General features: G+C 44.3%; 1 protein-coding gene across 2 annotated transcripts in view; it reads right to left on the bottom strand.

Moving 5' to 3' along the window:
- The window catches only part of LOC111873503, a 23113-nt gene extending 9382 nt beyond the window's left edge, over positions 1 to 13731 (bottom strand). The window contains exons 1-4 of one of the 2 annotated variants that reach the window (XM_023868272.2): positions 13490 to 13731; positions 2808 to 6361; positions 1612 to 1692; positions 815 to 930 (exon numbers count right to left, since the gene is read on the bottom strand). In XM_023868272.2, the coding sequence (XP_023724040.1) occupies positions 815 to 930; positions 1612 to 1692; positions 2808 to 6341 (3731 nt within the window). In that variant the 5' untranslated portion in view covers positions 6342 to 6361; positions 13490 to 13731. Of the gene's footprint in view, positions 1 to 814; positions 931 to 1611; positions 1693 to 2807; positions 6362 to 13200; positions 13272 to 13489 lie in introns of those variants that run through there. The other variant, XM_023868273.2, reaches the window with a different exon arrangement.
- Between the last annotated feature and the right edge of the window lie 4999 nt (positions 13732 to 18730).

The following is an 18730-nucleotide window of genomic DNA, read 5'->3' as shown; positions in this document are numbered from 1 at the left end:
GGTTAACACCACATATACACGGTGCCAAATCCCAGAAGACTGCTTTCTTCATAGTCACCGCCGTGAAAGCCTCAAATCTTACTTAAAGAAATTTTCTTGTAAATTTATCTCAATTTTTGGGATGACATATCTGTGTGAACAAACTTTTTCCCAGATGAAGTACATCAAGTCGAAATACAGGGCAAATTTATCCGATGAACATTTAAAGTCGCTACTTGTGATTAGCGTTTCAAAATTTGAACCTCAATTTAATCAGATTTTAAGAATGCAAAAAGAGTTCCATCATTCACATTAATTGTTTTATTATAATTTGTGATGAAAATATGAGCATTTGCTGCTGCTGTCTGTTGTCATTAATATACGATAATTTATTCACACGTACTTTGTATTTAGTTTATGAAATTCTGTGCTTTCAATAAAACTCATATACCTAGAGTTATTACTTTCTCATTTTATCCGGCCCGTTCAAAGTGCTGAATTACCTAATGTGGCCCGCCGTTCAAAAAGTTTGGAGACCCCTGTTCTAGAGGAATGTATTGCCTCTGATATAGCTGTAACAATCTACCAGACTACACGATGTTATATCGCAGACAAAACTAATCTCCAGTAACTGCTGCAAAAGCTGAAACTTTGCATATTAAGCCTGTATGAAGGGGCTGTTCTATAGGCCACTCTTCTGCCCTGAAGGCAGACATAGGAAGTTCCTCTAAAACATGAATAATAATCTACCAGACTACACAGTGTCATAGATCTGAAGTACATGCCATTTCACATTGGGACTCTATGGCAGATAATTCACGTATCACTTGTATACCTCCTGATGCACTCCTTGCAGAACAGATGTCCATCTGTGCACGTAGCCATGTCCTCGGCCATGACTTCAGAGTCAAAGCAGCACATGCACTCTAGTAGCTCACCTCTTGCTTTCGCCTACGGAGAACAAAACCAAGGCTCATCTGTACGCTCAGTGCACTGCAACGGAAGAGATCTGAACCAAAAGCATGGATATGAAAGATAAAACAGACAAGAGAAAAAACAAATGAGAAACATGTGCCTGGTGAAGAAAAGGTAAACTAGAGATAAAATTTTTCATGTGCTTAATTAAGCACCATACCAAGAAGAGACATAGGGAGGTCCAGGTGTAACTTCAATATCCCCCTACAGCTTAACATCATGGATACGTCAAGAGCACACAGCCATAACAGAAACATTCTTTAAGCAGTTTATGTTTTGCACAAGTACGAAACATTGTCCCTCACTTTACGGATGGAACAGAGGTTAAGGGCATCAGAGAATATGCCCTTCAGAGCATCTGGACATCTAAGGGAATAACAAGATGCAGAAAACTGCATAATTAGCTTCACAATTTGTACTGCTCACCAAATGTTATTAGGGTGATCAGCTGGGTACGGCACATATGTAGCATGCATAGTTTTGGCATAAAATCTGAAGGAAGGAGACTATGTGGAAAACATGCATGTAAACTGGAAGATAATAATGAAATAGATCTTAAAGAAACAGGACTCTGTGTTCTGTAAAATGCAGAAAATTTCTAGGCTAGATTCTCAAGGCAAACTCTGCTCCATGCAGTTAGTCCTCGAAGTACTTTACCATTTCGAAAGCTTCTTTCTTCCTATGTTCTTTTCTAAGAATGAAGTCTTTAATCCTTTGTTTGTTTTCAATGAAGGCAACCTAGAGAAACAAACAGAAAGCCTTTTTAGTGCCAAAGAGAACAAGTTTTACGCAGGAAGAGGACAACTGAATGTGACTGAGACACAAATAGTGACCAACACATAGTGCTCCTGCAACACTATGGTAAAATGTGAAAACGCTTTAACTCCCCATCTTTGGCTGCCAATTCTTATGACATACTGTTAATATAACCTCCTTGATCTGTTATATTATGGATAAGTGTGGCCACATGTGAGGGCACATTTTGGAAACTGGATCTGTTTCAATCATCAGGTACAGGTATAACAGGTGAGAGGCTAGTGCTCAGCTGGACCCACAGAGGGGGCAAGTCTCGACCAGGGGATGTCCAGTAAACAAGGCTGACTCTTATTATTTATTATTATTATTATTATTGGAGGGGGTGGGTTTCCCCAAGCACTGCGACCAGTGGTCTATTGTACGTCCCCCTGTGATATTCTACCAGTCTCTATACCCTACCGATACTGGTGCGTACCATCACTCCTGACTCAGCCAGCGAGTTCGGCCTCTACTGGCTCAGCGGTATCTAGATGCTTCCCCCATCTACCAGAGGCGTTAGAGACTATTGCTGGGCGGGAAATGTCCTTGTAATTTGGCTCAGAGACCTCCTTGAGGCATGAGGTTCTTTTACGTGCTGTAAAGCTATGACACGGGACCCACGGCTTAACGTCCCTCCCGGAGGACTTCTTCCCTGAATTCTTCCGCCCTTAAAAATTCTACGACCTCCGCCGGGTTTGAACCCGCGTACCTTGAGTCATGAGGTAGGAACGTTACCCCTAGACTATGGAGGCCGCTTAAGGCTGACTCTTGCTAACAGGCCCAACTGCATATGAACCTCTCCTCTCTTACCACCCATTAACGGAACTGTGTCAAACAAAGAGGAGGGAGTGGTTTCTGTTTATTTATAATTTTAGTTTTCATGTGTACACTCTGTTCCTGCTGTTTTTGTTTGGCAGCACCAAAAATGCCGTATACGTCACACATATGCCTCAGAAAATGGACAGTGTCCATCACAATCTTCACATAAGGATGTAAGCAGAACACAGAACATTGTGAGGGAAAGATCTATTCCACACTACAAAGTACCAAACACTCACCTCTTGGAAAAATGACACGGGAATATCCTCTGTGTCTGGTACAGTGCAAGTGTTACAAGGTAGACTAAGGGGTCCAGTCCAGCTATCCAGATCCATACACGTCAATGTCAAGTTATAATTGTTCTTCTGAAACAACATTTTTATATCATTCCGAGCTATCGTTTTGTATCGCGTCTCCAAGTATGCCATTCCATGATTCCTTATCAACTCACTGCTGTTACTGTTGTCTTTCTCACCAAAATGCTTCCACGGATCAGGAATCATCTCAATAAAGTCCTCGATACTAAATTCCTCTTTGTACTTCCTCCGTAAGGCAGCCATTTCTTGACGTTTGAGAAATGCCTCTCGCGTCGGGTAGTCCTTGTTTTCAAGTGACTCCAAAAGAAATACTTTTATACCCTCCTCATCATTCCCAATCCTGTGAAATGTAGCACGGAGATATTCTGGATCTGCATCGGGAAGCACAGAGAGCAGCGTCTCAAACTTGACGCCATCCACCTCGTCCAACAGCTGTGTGACGAATATTCGCATGGCATCTTCGTCGTCTCCTATCCTCTGCACATTCTCCCGCAAGAAGGCAGGGTCTGCATGTGGGAACATGGCCACTAGATTCTGGTAATGGTCATCTTTTTCATTCTTCTTCAGCTGCTCTGCAACAAATTCCCTCATTGCTGCTTCATCACTACCTATCTCAACGCACTTCTCGCGAAGGTAACCCGGATCGACTTGAGGAAATATTGCTAGGAGTGTATGGTATTGCGAATCTACCTTATTTCTTGACTGTTCTTCAATGAAATCTTTCAAAGCAGCTTCATTGCTACCAATCGCATCACATTTTTCACGCAAGAATGTGGGGTCTGCATGTGGGAACAATGATAACAACATATGGTACTGAGAGTTATTTGATGTCTCCTGCATCTGCTCAGCAATAAATTCCTTCACCGCATTATAATCATTTCCTATCATCTCCCACTTCTTCATCAGGAACACTGGATCAACATGTGGCAGAGATGATTCAAACTCTTCATACGTTATTTCCTTCTTACGACACCCCTGAGCCGGTGGCTTCGATACTAATGCACCTACAGGTGACACTGACCCAATTAGTGTGTCACTTACATCATCCTTTTTTTGTTCTATTTCAGTACATTCTAATACCCTGTTCGCCATATCCGTCAGTGATTTGAACTGACAGCTGACCTCTGTCAAAAAGTCAATGTCAGCATCTGGAAATAGCTCCAGTAATTTGTCCACAATTTTGTCACCTTGCTCTTCATCTAGGCTCCCCTGGAAATGAAATAAATCATCTGTGGGTGTGGATCCAAATGAGGCACTGGTTTGTTCAAATGATGTGTTACTGCAGTCCTCCACTTCAACCACTGAAGAAGAATCACAGTCTTTTTCCTGTTTAGTCACAGTGGCAAGCCCATCACATCTGGATTCATTTTCAAACCTTTCTGCTGCAAAAGTGTCAGAGTTTCGAATTGCAGTTTCAAAGTCAGTTATAACATCACTGATTTCTTGATGCAACTCATCTAACTTCAAGTCTGCAAAATGCACACTGCTGAAATCTACATCAGTTGAATCTTGTGAGTCAAAGGATAAAGTTGATGTCTCACTGAGATTTTGTGACGGCACTATTTCTGGTACATAAGATGGACGATTTTCATAAATTTCATAAACTATACCATAATTTGAACCACCACCAGTTTTATACATGCATCTTCTCCGTTTTGGGTTTGCTGAACTGCCATCCAGTTCCTTGCATGAGTTATATGAAAGTGTTCCTTCCTCCCCTTCATCAGAAATGATTCGGTCAAACACTTCATCTCCATTTTCTGCAGCTGCCAATTCCATGGTGTTTTTGCATGATGAAGATGGTGCAAGTTCAAAGTTCTCTTCGGACATTCTTTGTTTAGCTGTTGAAGACAGCGTCACTTCAATACTTTCTTTGTTATCTTTCTGTTCAGCAGATAATGACAAAACTTCATCATCATCTTTGCTTATTTTCTGTTCAGCAAACAAAGGTATCACTTCAACACTTTCTTGGTTATCTTCCTGTTCTGGAGATAATGGTATCACTTCTACACTCTCTTCATGTACTGTCTGTCTGATAGAAAATGGTGACATCTCAACATTTTCTTCATCATCATTTTGTTCAACAGATAGTGGTATCACTTCAGTACTTTCTTTGTTAACTTGATGTTCTGGGGATAGTGGTATCACTTCAACACTTTCTTCATGTATTGTCTGTTCGATAGATAATGGTGTCAATTCCTCACCTTCTTCATTATTGTTGCCTTTACTATACTCTGCTTCAATTTTAAGTTTATCTGTCACATTTTTGTGTGCATTTTCAATATCAACGTCAACATTATGAAAAATCTGCATCTGTTCACATTCAACGTTTCCATCGGTTCCTTGGCACCCTTCTTGATCTCGATGTTCCGAACCTGAGAAGTTTCCACCTTTAAGGCCAGCATCTGCTGACATTTTTTGCGGAAGTGAAGGACTGGCACCATCAGAATGTTTAACGGAATGAAGTTTCGCATCATGTGCAGCTGTCTGATTGTGACATGCTGCAATCTCATCAACTGAAGGAGTCATCAAGGGAGTTATGGACGAGGCGCACACAGATGCAAGATTGGTCCTGACTGATGCCCCATGACTGGTGTCCACACTACTGGTTGGTGTCACTTCTACACTTGGTAACTGTGCTACTCCACTTTCAGCATCAATCTGCATAAACATATCTGTCACAATATCGACCCGTACGTCACACTCTCTGTTGGCTTCAAGACACGCATAGATCTGCTCAAAATCATGATGTGGTAAAATGCTGTATATTAGCTCTGCTTCATGAAACAGAGTTTCGGCATCAGGATCATACTCTCTGCAACAGTCACTCTGAATCTCTACATTACTATGTTCAGTCTGGCTTTGGTTACTAATAAGAGAGTTGGTGAAAATCACATCTGGTGCAGGAACACTCATAAAATTTGGGCAGAAATCATGAGAAGGCTCAGTAATGTAATTTTCACAAGCAGCAGCAGCAGGAGCAATATCATTACTGTATAACATACTGCTTTCAGTTCCTCTGTCACCTGACTCATAAACTTCAGAGGCTGCAACTCTCTCGTGTGGCCATGGCGGACTTTCAACAAGATTAACCTCGCTACTTTGTATGGAAAATCTAAACACACGCTCTTCTGGGGCAACATCTTGTTCGACAATAACACCCAACTTGTGAAGTAGCTGGGTGGCGACATACTCAATTCGTTGCTCTCGTCCGATGTACGTCAATTCTTCTAGCTTCTCATAAATTTCATTGACGTCGATCATCTGACCGATGTTACTGCACTGCAGTATCGTCTGTACTTCTGCCACATCTGTCATCAAATCATCAACATTCACCTCTGACATCACCGACATATCCACTTCTGCTGTGTCATTGAAGTTAACATCTGTTATGTCTTCCATATTCACATTCATCATTTCCTCCTTGCTCATGTTTATCATTTCCTTCATGTCCATCTCAGCCACACCTCAATTGCCTGAAACATGAATATACATACAATCAGGTTCATAACAATCAGACATACATGTACTTACCTGGGATATGGCAGCGCTCCGCATCAACAGCACAGTACACAGTGGCTACAACTTTAAAGAAGGAATAATAGATTAAGAAATTAAAGTTTACTTGTGTAATTAAAAAGAACATTGAGAATTATTTGAATCACACCCAAATCCTGCAGATCTCTTTAACAGCCAAGGCTACCACAGAGACTAAAGTTCATAACACTGTTGCATGAAACAGTGACTACAGGTGGGGTTTGGATTCATAGTTGGATTCACTGCACACTTAAAACTCCTAATTACAAGCAACCATAACACTGCACAAATCACTATCGGCCGCACTAGTCTTCTCTGCTTGTCACGGCGTCACTAGCTGTTGCCTGGTCATGGTCTTTCAACAAGGGATATTCCTCAAGCCCTTACCGCTCACAAACTGCCCTCTCTAATCGACGACTCAAGACTGTGCCACATTCAAGATCAAAGTTATGTTATGATGGATGGTCAGTCACCCATTCTGTCTTGGTATCAAGCCCCATTTGGGGCCCAAGAACAATTCTTTTACTGTCAGACAGTTGTGAGTTCCTCGATGTGGGACGCCCTCTCTAATTAGAGGACAGGTCTTTCATTTACAATTGCTATTGGCACTTGCCAGTGCTCATTCTCTTGTCGGAGTCCCACGGGCCTCACAGTCATATTTTACTGTCTCAGATTCGAGACTCCCCCCCCAACATGGATAGCCAGATCCCCGTATTTATATCCCCCAGGCGGAGGGTGGACAGTTATACCCTGGGGCACTGGTCCCTTTCTTGTCATTTCCTACAACCTGCAAGGCTACAGCGGAGGTATTCAAACCTGCCTCCACACAGGCTGGTCCTCACATCACCTCAACAAGAACCTCAAAGAAAACACTGCCCACCTCTATTGTTGCTGTGGGCAGATGACGGTTACCGACCACTGCATAGCAACGAATGCTTGCTCAACAGTGCAGCAGACATGCCACAGTATCTCTGGATGTTCTCTGTCAGGTCCATGGTAAGAAACTAACAAGAGAGTTCCATTCTTATATACAACAGTTGTGTAAGTCAGTTTTCCAAACAATAAGTTTTCATTGCATTTAAAGGAGAGTTAATAAACTGAGGACAAATGCATGTGCACAGCAAAGTTTACAAAAGTTCTGGATCAGGGATGAATATACTGACATTACAGCATGGAGCCTGGTCACACATGTCTCAGTACACACAATATGAGTGGTATTATTCAGTTGCTCTCACTGGATCAAGGGGAAAACACTGCTCAAGGATTCCCCTCCAGACTCCTCTGCCCTGGGTCAACAAAACAAGAAAAGCACTGGACATCAGTGAGTACTAGCAACATTCATATGAACAGAATAGCTAGATTGCTGGAAGATACACTGAAGAAGGAAGCATAAGAGCTTACAGGAAATGTAAGTGGGGCTTCTTTTGACAGCCTCAATATACTGGGCATGCAAGGGACTATGAACATCAAATCTGCTCGTGGTAAGGAAAAATCACGGATGGAAATGCTACAGAAGCTGAGGTTGATGTGTTCAGTGGCAGTACAGACAACGATGGCTGAATCCTTGGGCAGCCAGGAATGATGCATATGCAAGGCTGTGGAAGGAGGTAGCAACACATCACAGTATATTTCAAAGCATTCGCTTAGTGGGGGGTGGAGTCCAACTGGGTCCACTCGGCACAGTGGCCACTGATTGGCCTACTGTACCTGCCCCAGGCAAGTATGGTGATGGAAAATTTGGTGGAGTGAAGAGTGGCAGGGTAATGGCCTCAACTAATAATTGGGAAGTGACTGCTTAGAACCTCAGCCAAGACTCCGGCTATTTGAGGGGGGGGGGTCGTGGTTTTCCCCGGTCACTTCCACGCAAATGCAGCGAGGGAAAATAAATTCGGCAACAACCGCTTTCTTCCCGGTCTCTTGCAATAATTTATTCGTCTGGCGATCTGCCATTTGAAGCATATGATCTAGCTACATTCGTCATAAAGTGACACGCACGAGTACAAGTATTAAACCCCATATCATTATCGCTACGCTAACCTGTCCCGTCGCATAATAGAACCCAGGCAATATGTTACTGAAATAAAATAGTCTTCCTGTCTGTTTTTGAACTGGCAAGATTCCACCGCAGGCTGGTTAATTTCGTCTGAAGGTCCGAAATTTCCCCACCAGTATTCAATTACTCCAGGCTTTAGGTTCAACTCAGCTTTGACTACAAGTCGCTATTTGCTTGCAACCATATTTTCAACACGAAAAAAAAAAAATCCTGTCACACTTGGCGGGCGGACCGCAGATTACCCTACCCATTACTATCACAAACCTTACTAAGATGAATAGTATGAACACTGGAAAAAAACTGAGCAAACTCGACCGCAACCGCCATGGACGGAGCTCGGGCGAGGGAACACGTAGGAAACCGGCACCCGCAATTTCCGAGAATTGATATGAGCCTGAGCTGAACACATGTTACCGAATGGAGTAGCGAAAATTGAGGAAATTGCGGCAGTTTCCTCAATTTGGGCTGTTCCATTCAGTAACATGTGCTTATCTCAGGCTGATGACAATTCTCGGAAATTGCGGTTGCGTTGCGGTTGCAAGTTTCCTTGGTGTGCTCTCACCCTTAAATACGATCTCTTTCCTTGCACTGGCCACAACAAATCGTGGTACAACATATTCCATCACATCTACGAGGGCGAGTCTTCTTCACAGGGAGATCGGCACGTCATCATTAGAAAGTTACTAGATTCTATTTTCAACATAAGGTCGGAACCAGAGTCCCCGTATCGGAGACCCTGCCAACATGATTTTTCTTCCTAAGACTGTCTACTCAAGGTATGACGTACCCTCAAAATGTTGCAGACAGCCAACAATGAGTCTTCATCGCGCCTGTAAAACACAGTGGTAAATATAGGTACCATCTGCTCAACAACTCTGCATTCTGCCCACAGTGTATTTATGTGATCCGTATGGTTCTCACAATAAACAGCGACTGTTTCCCTAAACAGCATTAACCGGTTGGACTTTATGGAGACGTAATGTTTCCTGTGAGGTACGAACTGAATTGTTATATATTCTGCCCACAGAGTGTGTCTGTGTTCCGTATGGTTCTCACAATAAACAGCGACTGTTTCCCTAAACAGCATTAACCGGTTGGACTTTATGGAGACGTAATGTTTCCTCTGAGGTACGAACTGAATTGTTATATATTCTGCCCACACAGTGTATCTGTGTGTTCCGTATGGTTCTCACAATAAACAGCGACTGTTTCCCTAACAGCATTAACCGGCTGGGCTTTGTTATGGAGACGTATTTCCAGTGAGGTACGAACTTAATATTTCTGTATTAAATTTAGACGATATTCAGATTTCGAAGGGTTAATTGGTGGTAACAGCGTTGCAGAAGATAATCACGGACGGTTATCCGGTTCCAGGGCTCTGACTCTCGACTCTGAACAAGTCTGACTACGTTCCTGGGGTAAGTTAAACAGTGCCGGTTCCTTTCTGCGTGAGAAAATTTAGGCGGACGAATCGGAGGCTCCTTCCACCATGTCTGCAACCGCGCTGTCTAAAGAATTCAATGTAGGCCTACTACGTAAACGGCTATCGAAGTTAACTGTAAATGACTTCAAGATACTATATATAGACACCTCATACGAGTTCAATGCGGTCCACAGACTAGATTCACGAACAAAAACATTAACACAAATGCCCACATACTAGCAGACTGAAAAGAAGTGTCCAGTTAATCTTTGATGCTCTCTGGGGGAGGGGGTGGGGTTAAATCGTGCGAATATTTATTACCTTTCCCCCCCCCCCATTTGTCCTGACTCAAGATTGACATAAACATTCATTCAACCAAAAAATCAACTTGTGACCTGCAAACGGCTTCGGTTTAAAACTGGCTCTTACAAAGAAACAAAAGAAATCAATACAGAAGTTAGAGTCACCACTGTACTCCATTAAGCACCATAAAATTAAGGAGAGTGGAGGCATCAATCTATTTATTCTTAACCTCGATCCTAGATACGATAAGCAGTAAGCTTCACGCTGAAACTCCTTCACTGCCAGGACAAAGGCTCTGCACACTTATTGGACAGGAAGTTAGTGGACCCCAGTGCTGGTCTGGACCATGTACAGAGAAAAATTTCTTTGTTCCTACTGGGAACCGGATCACAAGCATACTGACTGTGATATTCCAGCTCCCTTTTCGTGTAGGAAGGAGATGAAATTGTGAGAAACAAAAGATGACACTCTTCAAGAACCTTGTATGTTTTCCTCAATGGGGGGGAAACTGGATCACTGGCTGCAGGAGAGGTATGCCCTTCAGAGCTTCTACTGATGGAAAGTGAGAAATGGGCCCACTCCCATGGCTCACCATCTCAGGAGGAAGTAACTGTCTTGTACTCAGAGAAAACACAAAACACTATGCCTACCATGTGTAGACTTTGTGCTATGTGAAAGCGAAGGCCAATCAAAAAGGCAGGAGCTCAGGGAATGGTTTTACTGTTTCCTGCAAACATACAGTACTTGACAATGTGGGCAGACTATTGGTGGTGGTGGTGGTGGTGGTGGGGGGGGTGACATGCCAGAACCACAGTCACAGGAGCGATACATGACTAGGGTAGCTTGAAGAAGCCAAACAAATATCTTCCTCCTTAACACAGACAGATCCATGAGGTTATCTCATCAGATAGTACTGCAGTTCATATTATCATCAGAAAGTTGATAAATTCTATAAGTTTCGGGGTTTTCATGGCAGTGATAATTAAGCTTGCAGTCCTTCTGGGTGAAAGAGACCACTGGGAAAACCAAGGCATAGATGGGTGGACAATATTAAAATGGAGAGATAGCATGTGATGGTATGGATTGGACTGATCTGGCTCAGGATAGAGACCAGTGGAGGGCTCTTATGAACACAGGAATGAACCTTTGAGTTCCATAAAATGCTGGGAAATTCTTGAGTAGCTGCAGAATTGGCAGCTCCTCAAGAAGGGCTCAGCTCCATGAGTAAGTAAGTTAAGTCCTGCTGGGTGACACCATGTAGTGTTGTGGGGCTGACACCACAGATCATAGGAAAACCCTCCTTGTATCTTGCCCATATAGCCAGGATTACTGCTGAACTTACACACTTAAGCCCTGAAGACAGAAGCAGCGTGTTCCTCTGAAACTTCTCTATCCACCCAAAGAAATCTTAACCAAGCAGACAACAGTTCTATATTTAAATTATAATGTGACCCAGAGCCAGCATAATGAACACACAGGAGTTCTCTCTCACGAGGCTGCCTGCTGAGGCAGCCTTATGGGTGTTCCAGACAACGGGAACTACTATTGAATTTCAGATTCTTACAGCAGTGACTATTGAGAGTTTCCATCTTCTGACATGTGAGTCTGTGTAATCTGGTCAAAGTTAACCGGTGCTTCAGAAGAACACACAGTCTCCATCTTCAGGGTCAGAGAGTAATCAAAGTAGGAACAAAAGAAGATGCAGAGAAAAATTTCCCCCGAAGTGTCTGTCAAGTTTCAACTGACTGCACAACAAGACAGGACTGTTCAATATGAATTACTGGCTGCAAGAGCAGGTCATTAACGCCTGGCTCTAACAATCCCACTCACTGTCTGTTCGCTGCAAAGTGAGTACAGAAGTGGGGCAAATTGTTTCCAATTATACAGGGTCCGGCAGGAAAACCTGATGGATTCTATATTAGTATAATGGAGCCAATTTTTATTTATTTTACTTATTTTGTTTTATTACTTAACAATGTATGCCATTTTGTGTATATAACTGCCAGCTCATTTTGTCTTGAAAATTAAGCCCTCCAGATGCTTTCCATCTCTTTGAATGCGTTCTTGCAGCCTCATCGCTGAGTCAGGGTAAGAGGGTCACTAGTTTTAAGAAACGTCTCGACTACAAAAGCACAATGTTCCGTGGTCTGCTGTTCCATGTCTACTAAAATGGCATACTCTGAGCTGTGGAAGGTCAGTGAGCCCTCTCTTCTTACCCCACCAAACCCCAAACTAGTGCCAAATTAAAAATGTCAGGTTTCTTTGCAAGACCCTGTACAAAGGTAAAGGTAAAGGTACAAGCTTATGTAAAATATTAGTAATTTTTTTCTGTGTGGTCGCCACAGGAGGGTTAAACTGTGGACAAGAAAGTGTTATATGTGACTGCTTATCCCTGCAGCCAACCTTCACATCCTCCATCCGTGCAACCTGAGGATGGGCCATGCTGTGATGACAAGGGGCTCATTGGAAACGTACTATAAAGATTACTGTTTTCTAGAATGTGACACTGTATGTCTGGCAGAAGTTCAACGTTTGGAGGATGATGCTGCCTCTGTCTTCAGGCAAGCTGTATGGCCAGAATACATGGCATTACATCCCAGAAGATAGTAACTCTTCCCTGTCTGGTGGAGATCTTCCGAACATTTTGGAAGAACATGCTACTTTCATCTTCGGGATCTTCCCTTTTTCTACCCTGAAAACGGTGGCAAAAGACTTCCCCGAAATGTTGGTAAATATCTACCAGGTTAGGCGGTGTCACATCCGAGAAGACATTAATTTTCAGTCACAGCTGTAAGAACCTCAGTCTCACATTGGCGTACTAGAAGTTCCATAAACAAGTCACAATTTCAACATAACGGATTCCGGCCATATACAATTCTATGAGGACCTGTCGCTAAAATATTGATGCGCAAACGTAAATTTCAAACCTTAAGTAACTCATTTTTTGTCACTGCTTTTATACCTAACGAGCCTAAAACGTCGTTATCAGCTGCACTTACTTGGTTAATACGTGTTGTGCACTCAATACTAAATGAAGTACAATTGCGTTAGCGTTCTACAAAAGTTCGCCATTCTATAAATAGCAGAGGGGAAAAAAAACTAACTACACATTCGTAAACGTTTAAGAAATATACAAACATAATTTCAAGGTTTCCTTACGTCACATGACGACTGTTTTGAATCAGTGCTTGGGCATGGCAAAACTTTATTACGAGCCTAACTGTCCGAAATAACCAAATTCACAGCCAAATAACAGAGCACGCAAACATTATTTCGAGCACAACTCACCCTGAAAATCGGCTGCATCCCCAACAACACATACGAGTAAGACGGGAACAAATCACATCCAGCCAAAATGCAGCATTAACTTAGGCCACACTTGATACCACAAATACTGGAAAATTCTGATTCATACTGTACTGTGGACCGCTGTGGGCTTCTAACCAATGCAGCCAACACACGTAAATTGATTCCTAAACCGGTGAACGCATGCTATCAATTTGTACTGCAACTTCTATGCACAACCTAGCGCCACCATGTCTTATCTGCGATTGGGAGAAGCTGGAATGAGCAATGCTGCCAACATCTAAATATGATACTCATGTTCAGATTTCGCAATCTGGCAGGTTCCCATTACCTTTGTACGAGAATGACCTTGCTCTAGCTGGAAACTTTCGTGGATACTCCGCATTATGTAACTACAGGATTGGTGTCTTTGGGTTTGCTTCCGTCATCCGGGTAAAGCATAACATTGTTTATGTTGGGTCAAACTCTACACGACGATGACAACTTTTAATTACGTGTATGTGCTCAAGGAGAATGAGGTGGATAGGGCATGTAGCACGAATGGGGGAGATGAGGAATGCATATAGGATATTGGTGGGAAAGCCAGAAGGAAGGAGACCAGTGGGAAGACCAAGGCGTAGGTGGGTGGACAATATTAAAATGGATCTTAGAGAGATAGGATGGGGGTTGGATGGTATGGATTGGATTGATCTGGCTCAGGATAGGGACCAGTGGAGGGCTCTTGTGAACACGGTGATGAATCTTCTGGGTCCATAAAATGCTGGAAAATTCTTGAGTACCTGCAGATTTGGCTTCCCCTCAAGAAGGGCTCAGCTCCATAAGTAAGTATTTTTTTATTGCTAGTGGGGTGGGACTAAGTCCCTTGTACTGTGGCCACTTCTGGCCTATTGTACCAGCCCCAGATGATAAGTGAGGGTGATTGTGGAGCAATTGGTGGAATGAAGATTGGCAGGGGAAACCGAAGTACTCGGAGAAAACCTGCCCCGGCGCCACTTTGTCCACCACAAATCCCACTTGACCAGACCCGGGATCGAACCCGGGCTGCCGCTCCGGATAGTCTGGTGGATGCTTGGTGACGTTTCGGAAGAACGTATTGCCTCCATCTTCGTGGCTGAGGAGTAACCTAAGCCAGCAACAAGCTGAGTCCTAGACAAAGGCGCAGCCTGCCTCACTATCTTCATGACAAGCAGTTACCGGGGGTGGGTCGCCCGGGGTTTACAACAGCCCCTTGTAAATGCAGTGTCAACTGTAATGGAACTTCCAGGACAATAATGGACTGGCAAAGAATTGTCCTTAGGGGATATAAGAGGCTTACGGCCCTTCAAGTGACTAAGGTGCCGTTGTAGCATGACCTAAGTAAGATAACTGGACTTGCTCTTATTGTTTGTTTAACGACACTATCAGTAACTGAGACTGTACGCGTCGAATGCCTCGACGTTGGTGAGAGGTTCTGAACATGTGCACATTGGAGCGGTCCGGGCTTAACTATAATACACTACGCTGGTATTTGTCTGTAGGGACTGAGGATAACCACTAAGATCCTCAGTGATGATAGCCGGTGTCCCCGCCTTGATTCCAACAGGGCAGCAGCCGAATGTAAGGCATAAGCATTGCGACTGGTCTAGTTTTCTGGCTGCTTTTCATGGGCAGATGTTAACTTCATTTCTCAGTTGTTAAACTGGGTGAATGCTTCCAGCTTCTGGCCACAAGCGGGCACGAAAGAGAGCGAACCTCCACGCCGGCGAGCCAACAAGACAGCCGTGTTAACAAACGCAGGGCATTACAGGACCTACTTCTGCAAAGAAACCACGAGATAAGGCAGAGTACCGAAGGAGATAAGGAGCAGGGGGCAAAAAGGAACTGAACACGAGATAACGAATCACAAGGAAAAGATTAATATAAATAAAACGCATTAAAATGGTAAAAAGGTAAATCTATCCGTGTAACAGGACGTCGAGGCTCCCACATTTTGTAGACAATCGGTTCACAGATGGCGGTGAGGTTTGTCAGCCTTACGCGCCGGCTGGCCTTTACTCCCAGGAAAATTTCTGGTACTCATTTCTGTTAGAGGCTGAGTCGACCGCAGCGCCATAGTGCGGCTGGAATGATTAGGTCAGTTGAAAAATCGGGAATCCAACCCGCGACATTCTGGCTTGTAGCATAGTGCCTCAACCATTTCGGCCTATGAACATGGGTGATGTGATGATATCACAACGTCAGAGATAACTAAATAACACTATTCCCATCTTCTGAGAGGCAGGAAACGAGAGAAATGCCATTCACGTTGGATCCAGTCCTAATATCTCATGGGAAAACGGGTGAAGGCAGAACTGAAAAGGTAAAGTTGTCCTCGTGCTTAGTTAACTGAGCACTACGCCATGAAGACGTATGGAGGAAGTGGAGATATATTTCTGCCATTCTTGACCTCGAAACTAGATGGACGTGAGCGGTCAGCTTCACGCCGTTGCCGCTTTATCCCCCAGAGAAAGCGCTCCCGGTACCTACTGGGTGGGCCCCAGAGCCGGTCTGGACAAAGTGAAGTACAGAGAAATCGAACCCCGGCCGTCTATCCCGTAGCTATACCTACTGAGCTAACACGGCACTGCTACGAAACAGAAATGCAACCCAAAAGTTAGTTACGACACCAACGGAAGATAACCGTCCGGTCATCATTGTCACGTGACTGTCTTATACCCCTACGCCCTTGGGGCGGACGGCCTCAGTCCGTGATGAATTTGTAATGCTGGGGACTCTTTTTGAATTTCTTAATTTGTAATTTATTCCTGCTGGGAAACCTGTCACAAACGGAATGTTGATCCGTAGACATCTCTACCTAGACGAACAGTCGGAGGCACAGAACAACCCTACAGGTAGGTCCAAAAGCTTCAGTCCGTTACAATCACAAACCGAATGGAGCACAGCTAATCGAAAGATGACGACAGTCAACTGAAAATTACTGTCTTATGGGACAGTACGCCGTGTAGTCTGGTAAATCGTTATTCTGCAGACGTTTCGGAAAAGAAAACTGCTATCATCACCTTTCTTCTACCCTGAATACGGAGGCAGCAAGTTTCTCGGAGCCGTTCGTAACGGTACGTCAAGCTACACGGCGCAAATCCCGGAATACAGTAACCTCCACCGTCGTGAGCGGTCGTGAGCACCTCAAGTCTCATGCGACGCTCAACTTTCACCGAAATTTCAGGTCTCTTATACAACCCGATGGTTCATCACCTTCACAACAGTCAGCCACTGAGCCAGATTCATCCACACCTTATTTCTTCAACGTCCACTTCATTGTCGTATATGACTGCCAATTGGTATATTCTTTTCAGGTTTGCCAACACAAATTTGTTTTATTGCTAGTGGGGTGGGACTAAGTCCCGTGTACTGCGGCCACTTCTGACCTATCGTACCAGCCCCAGATGATAGGTGAGGGTGATTGTAGAGCAACTGGTGGAATGAAGATTGGCAGGGGAAACGGAAATACTCGGAGAAAACCTGCCCCAGCGCCACTTTGTCCACCACAAATCCCACTTGACCAGACCCGGGATGGAACTCGGGCCGCCGCGGTAGGAAGCCAGCAACTAACCGCTTGAGCTATGGCGCGGCCAAACCCAAATTTGGTTCATATTTGTGTTAGGTCTTTCCGAAGAACCTGTCCAGGCCCGAGGCCCAGTGTAACATAACGTAACGAGACAGCGTTCCCTTTTAACGGGAGAATGTGATGTGAAGTGGGGGGGGGGGTCCTGTTCGATTTGGGATCGAACCGAAGGCTTCGAAGTGAGAAGCAAACCCGCAATCGCCTGAGCTACGACCTGGCCTTGAAAGCCGAACCACTGAGAGAAACCGTTTTCCTAGTGCCGCTTTGTTCACCACAAATTCCACACGGATTGTCCTGGGACCGAACACTCACCTCTACCGTGGGCTGAGGGCCGAAGCGTCCATATGCCTTTTTCTCATTTTCCTGCTCCATCCCCCACTTCTCCGTCTTAGTTTTTCGTCTCGACTTCCTTATTAATTTATCAGTTCCTCTTTATCTTCCTTTGTCTACATAGTTATTCTCCTTAAGGTAAGGTAAAACTGTCCCTGTGCTTAACAAATTAAGCACTAGCTGGAGGTGAGTGGTCAGCTTCAGGCACCGGCCGCTTTACCCTCGGTACCCATTGGATAGACATCAAAGCCAGTCTGGACGACATGGAGAAGAGAGAATTCTTGACCACACCGGGACTCGAACTCCGACCCTTCGATCGTCCAGCCCGTAGCCAGTCGCTATCCCGGCTCCTTCCCTGACCCTACGTCATGTTTACTTCTGGCAAAAGTAGGGATGCCAGAAATGCGGTAAGCAGCTTCAGAGTGGTAATGCCAGGCTGCATACCGACGTGGCGCTTGTGAGGGTGAGTCACTGACAGAAGCAGGGCTATTGTCGGACATCGAGACTTATGTGTGGCGGGGAGGAGTATGTTCTTGTTTTTACTATTTAAAGTCATTTTCTTAACCGGCATGCCGCACTCTGATCTTCAACGTGTTTATAATTCAAACACAAAGGTAGAACAGTTGTACTAAGGAAATTTCATTCAAAAGGGAAATTTTGAACACTCTTTTTTTGCTCTTTAGGAACTGGCTAACAGAATCACATCTGCATCCTGATGAGAATTTAAAGAAGCCACGGTTATGAACTTCTTCAGGCGTCCATGTCTCTCAGAGTTTCAACTAAGCAAGTCGAAACACATGTGACAGAAGCACACGCGGTTCCCGTTGCAGTCCCCAGTTCGAAATCCTTTTCAACAAAAGGCACACCAATACACATTTGAACATAACAGGAAACCACCGAACTTCAGGGTCGAGTAGGTAATATTGTTGTTTCCCATCCGAGAGGTCCCGGTTTCAAATCTCACCTCCAGAATTAATTTCGCTTAGCAGGGGGTGGAGTCCAACTGGGTCCACTCGGCACGGCGGCCACTGATTGGCCTATTGCAGCCTGTCCCGGGTGATTATGATGATGGAGAGTTTGGCGGAATGAAGATTGGCAGGGGAAACCGAAGTACTCGGAGAAAACCAGCCCCAGCGCCACTTTGTCCACCGCAAACCCCACTTGACCAGACCCGGGACCGAACGCGGGCCACCGCGATGGAAAGCCAGTGACTAGCCGCTTGAGCTATGGCGCGGCCTTTTATCCACAGAAACTGGCTGTCTTGAGTGAAATATCGTGTTTTGGATATTATC

The sequence above is a fragment of the Cryptotermes secundus genome, unplaced genomic scaffold, assembly GCF_002891405.2.
Source record: "Cryptotermes secundus unplaced genomic scaffold, Csec_1.0 scaffold395, whole genome shotgun sequence".
NCBI lineage: Eukaryota > Metazoa > Arthropoda > Insecta > Blattodea > Kalotermitidae > Cryptotermes > Cryptotermes secundus.
This window is presented reverse-complemented; position numbering and strand designations above follow the sequence as displayed.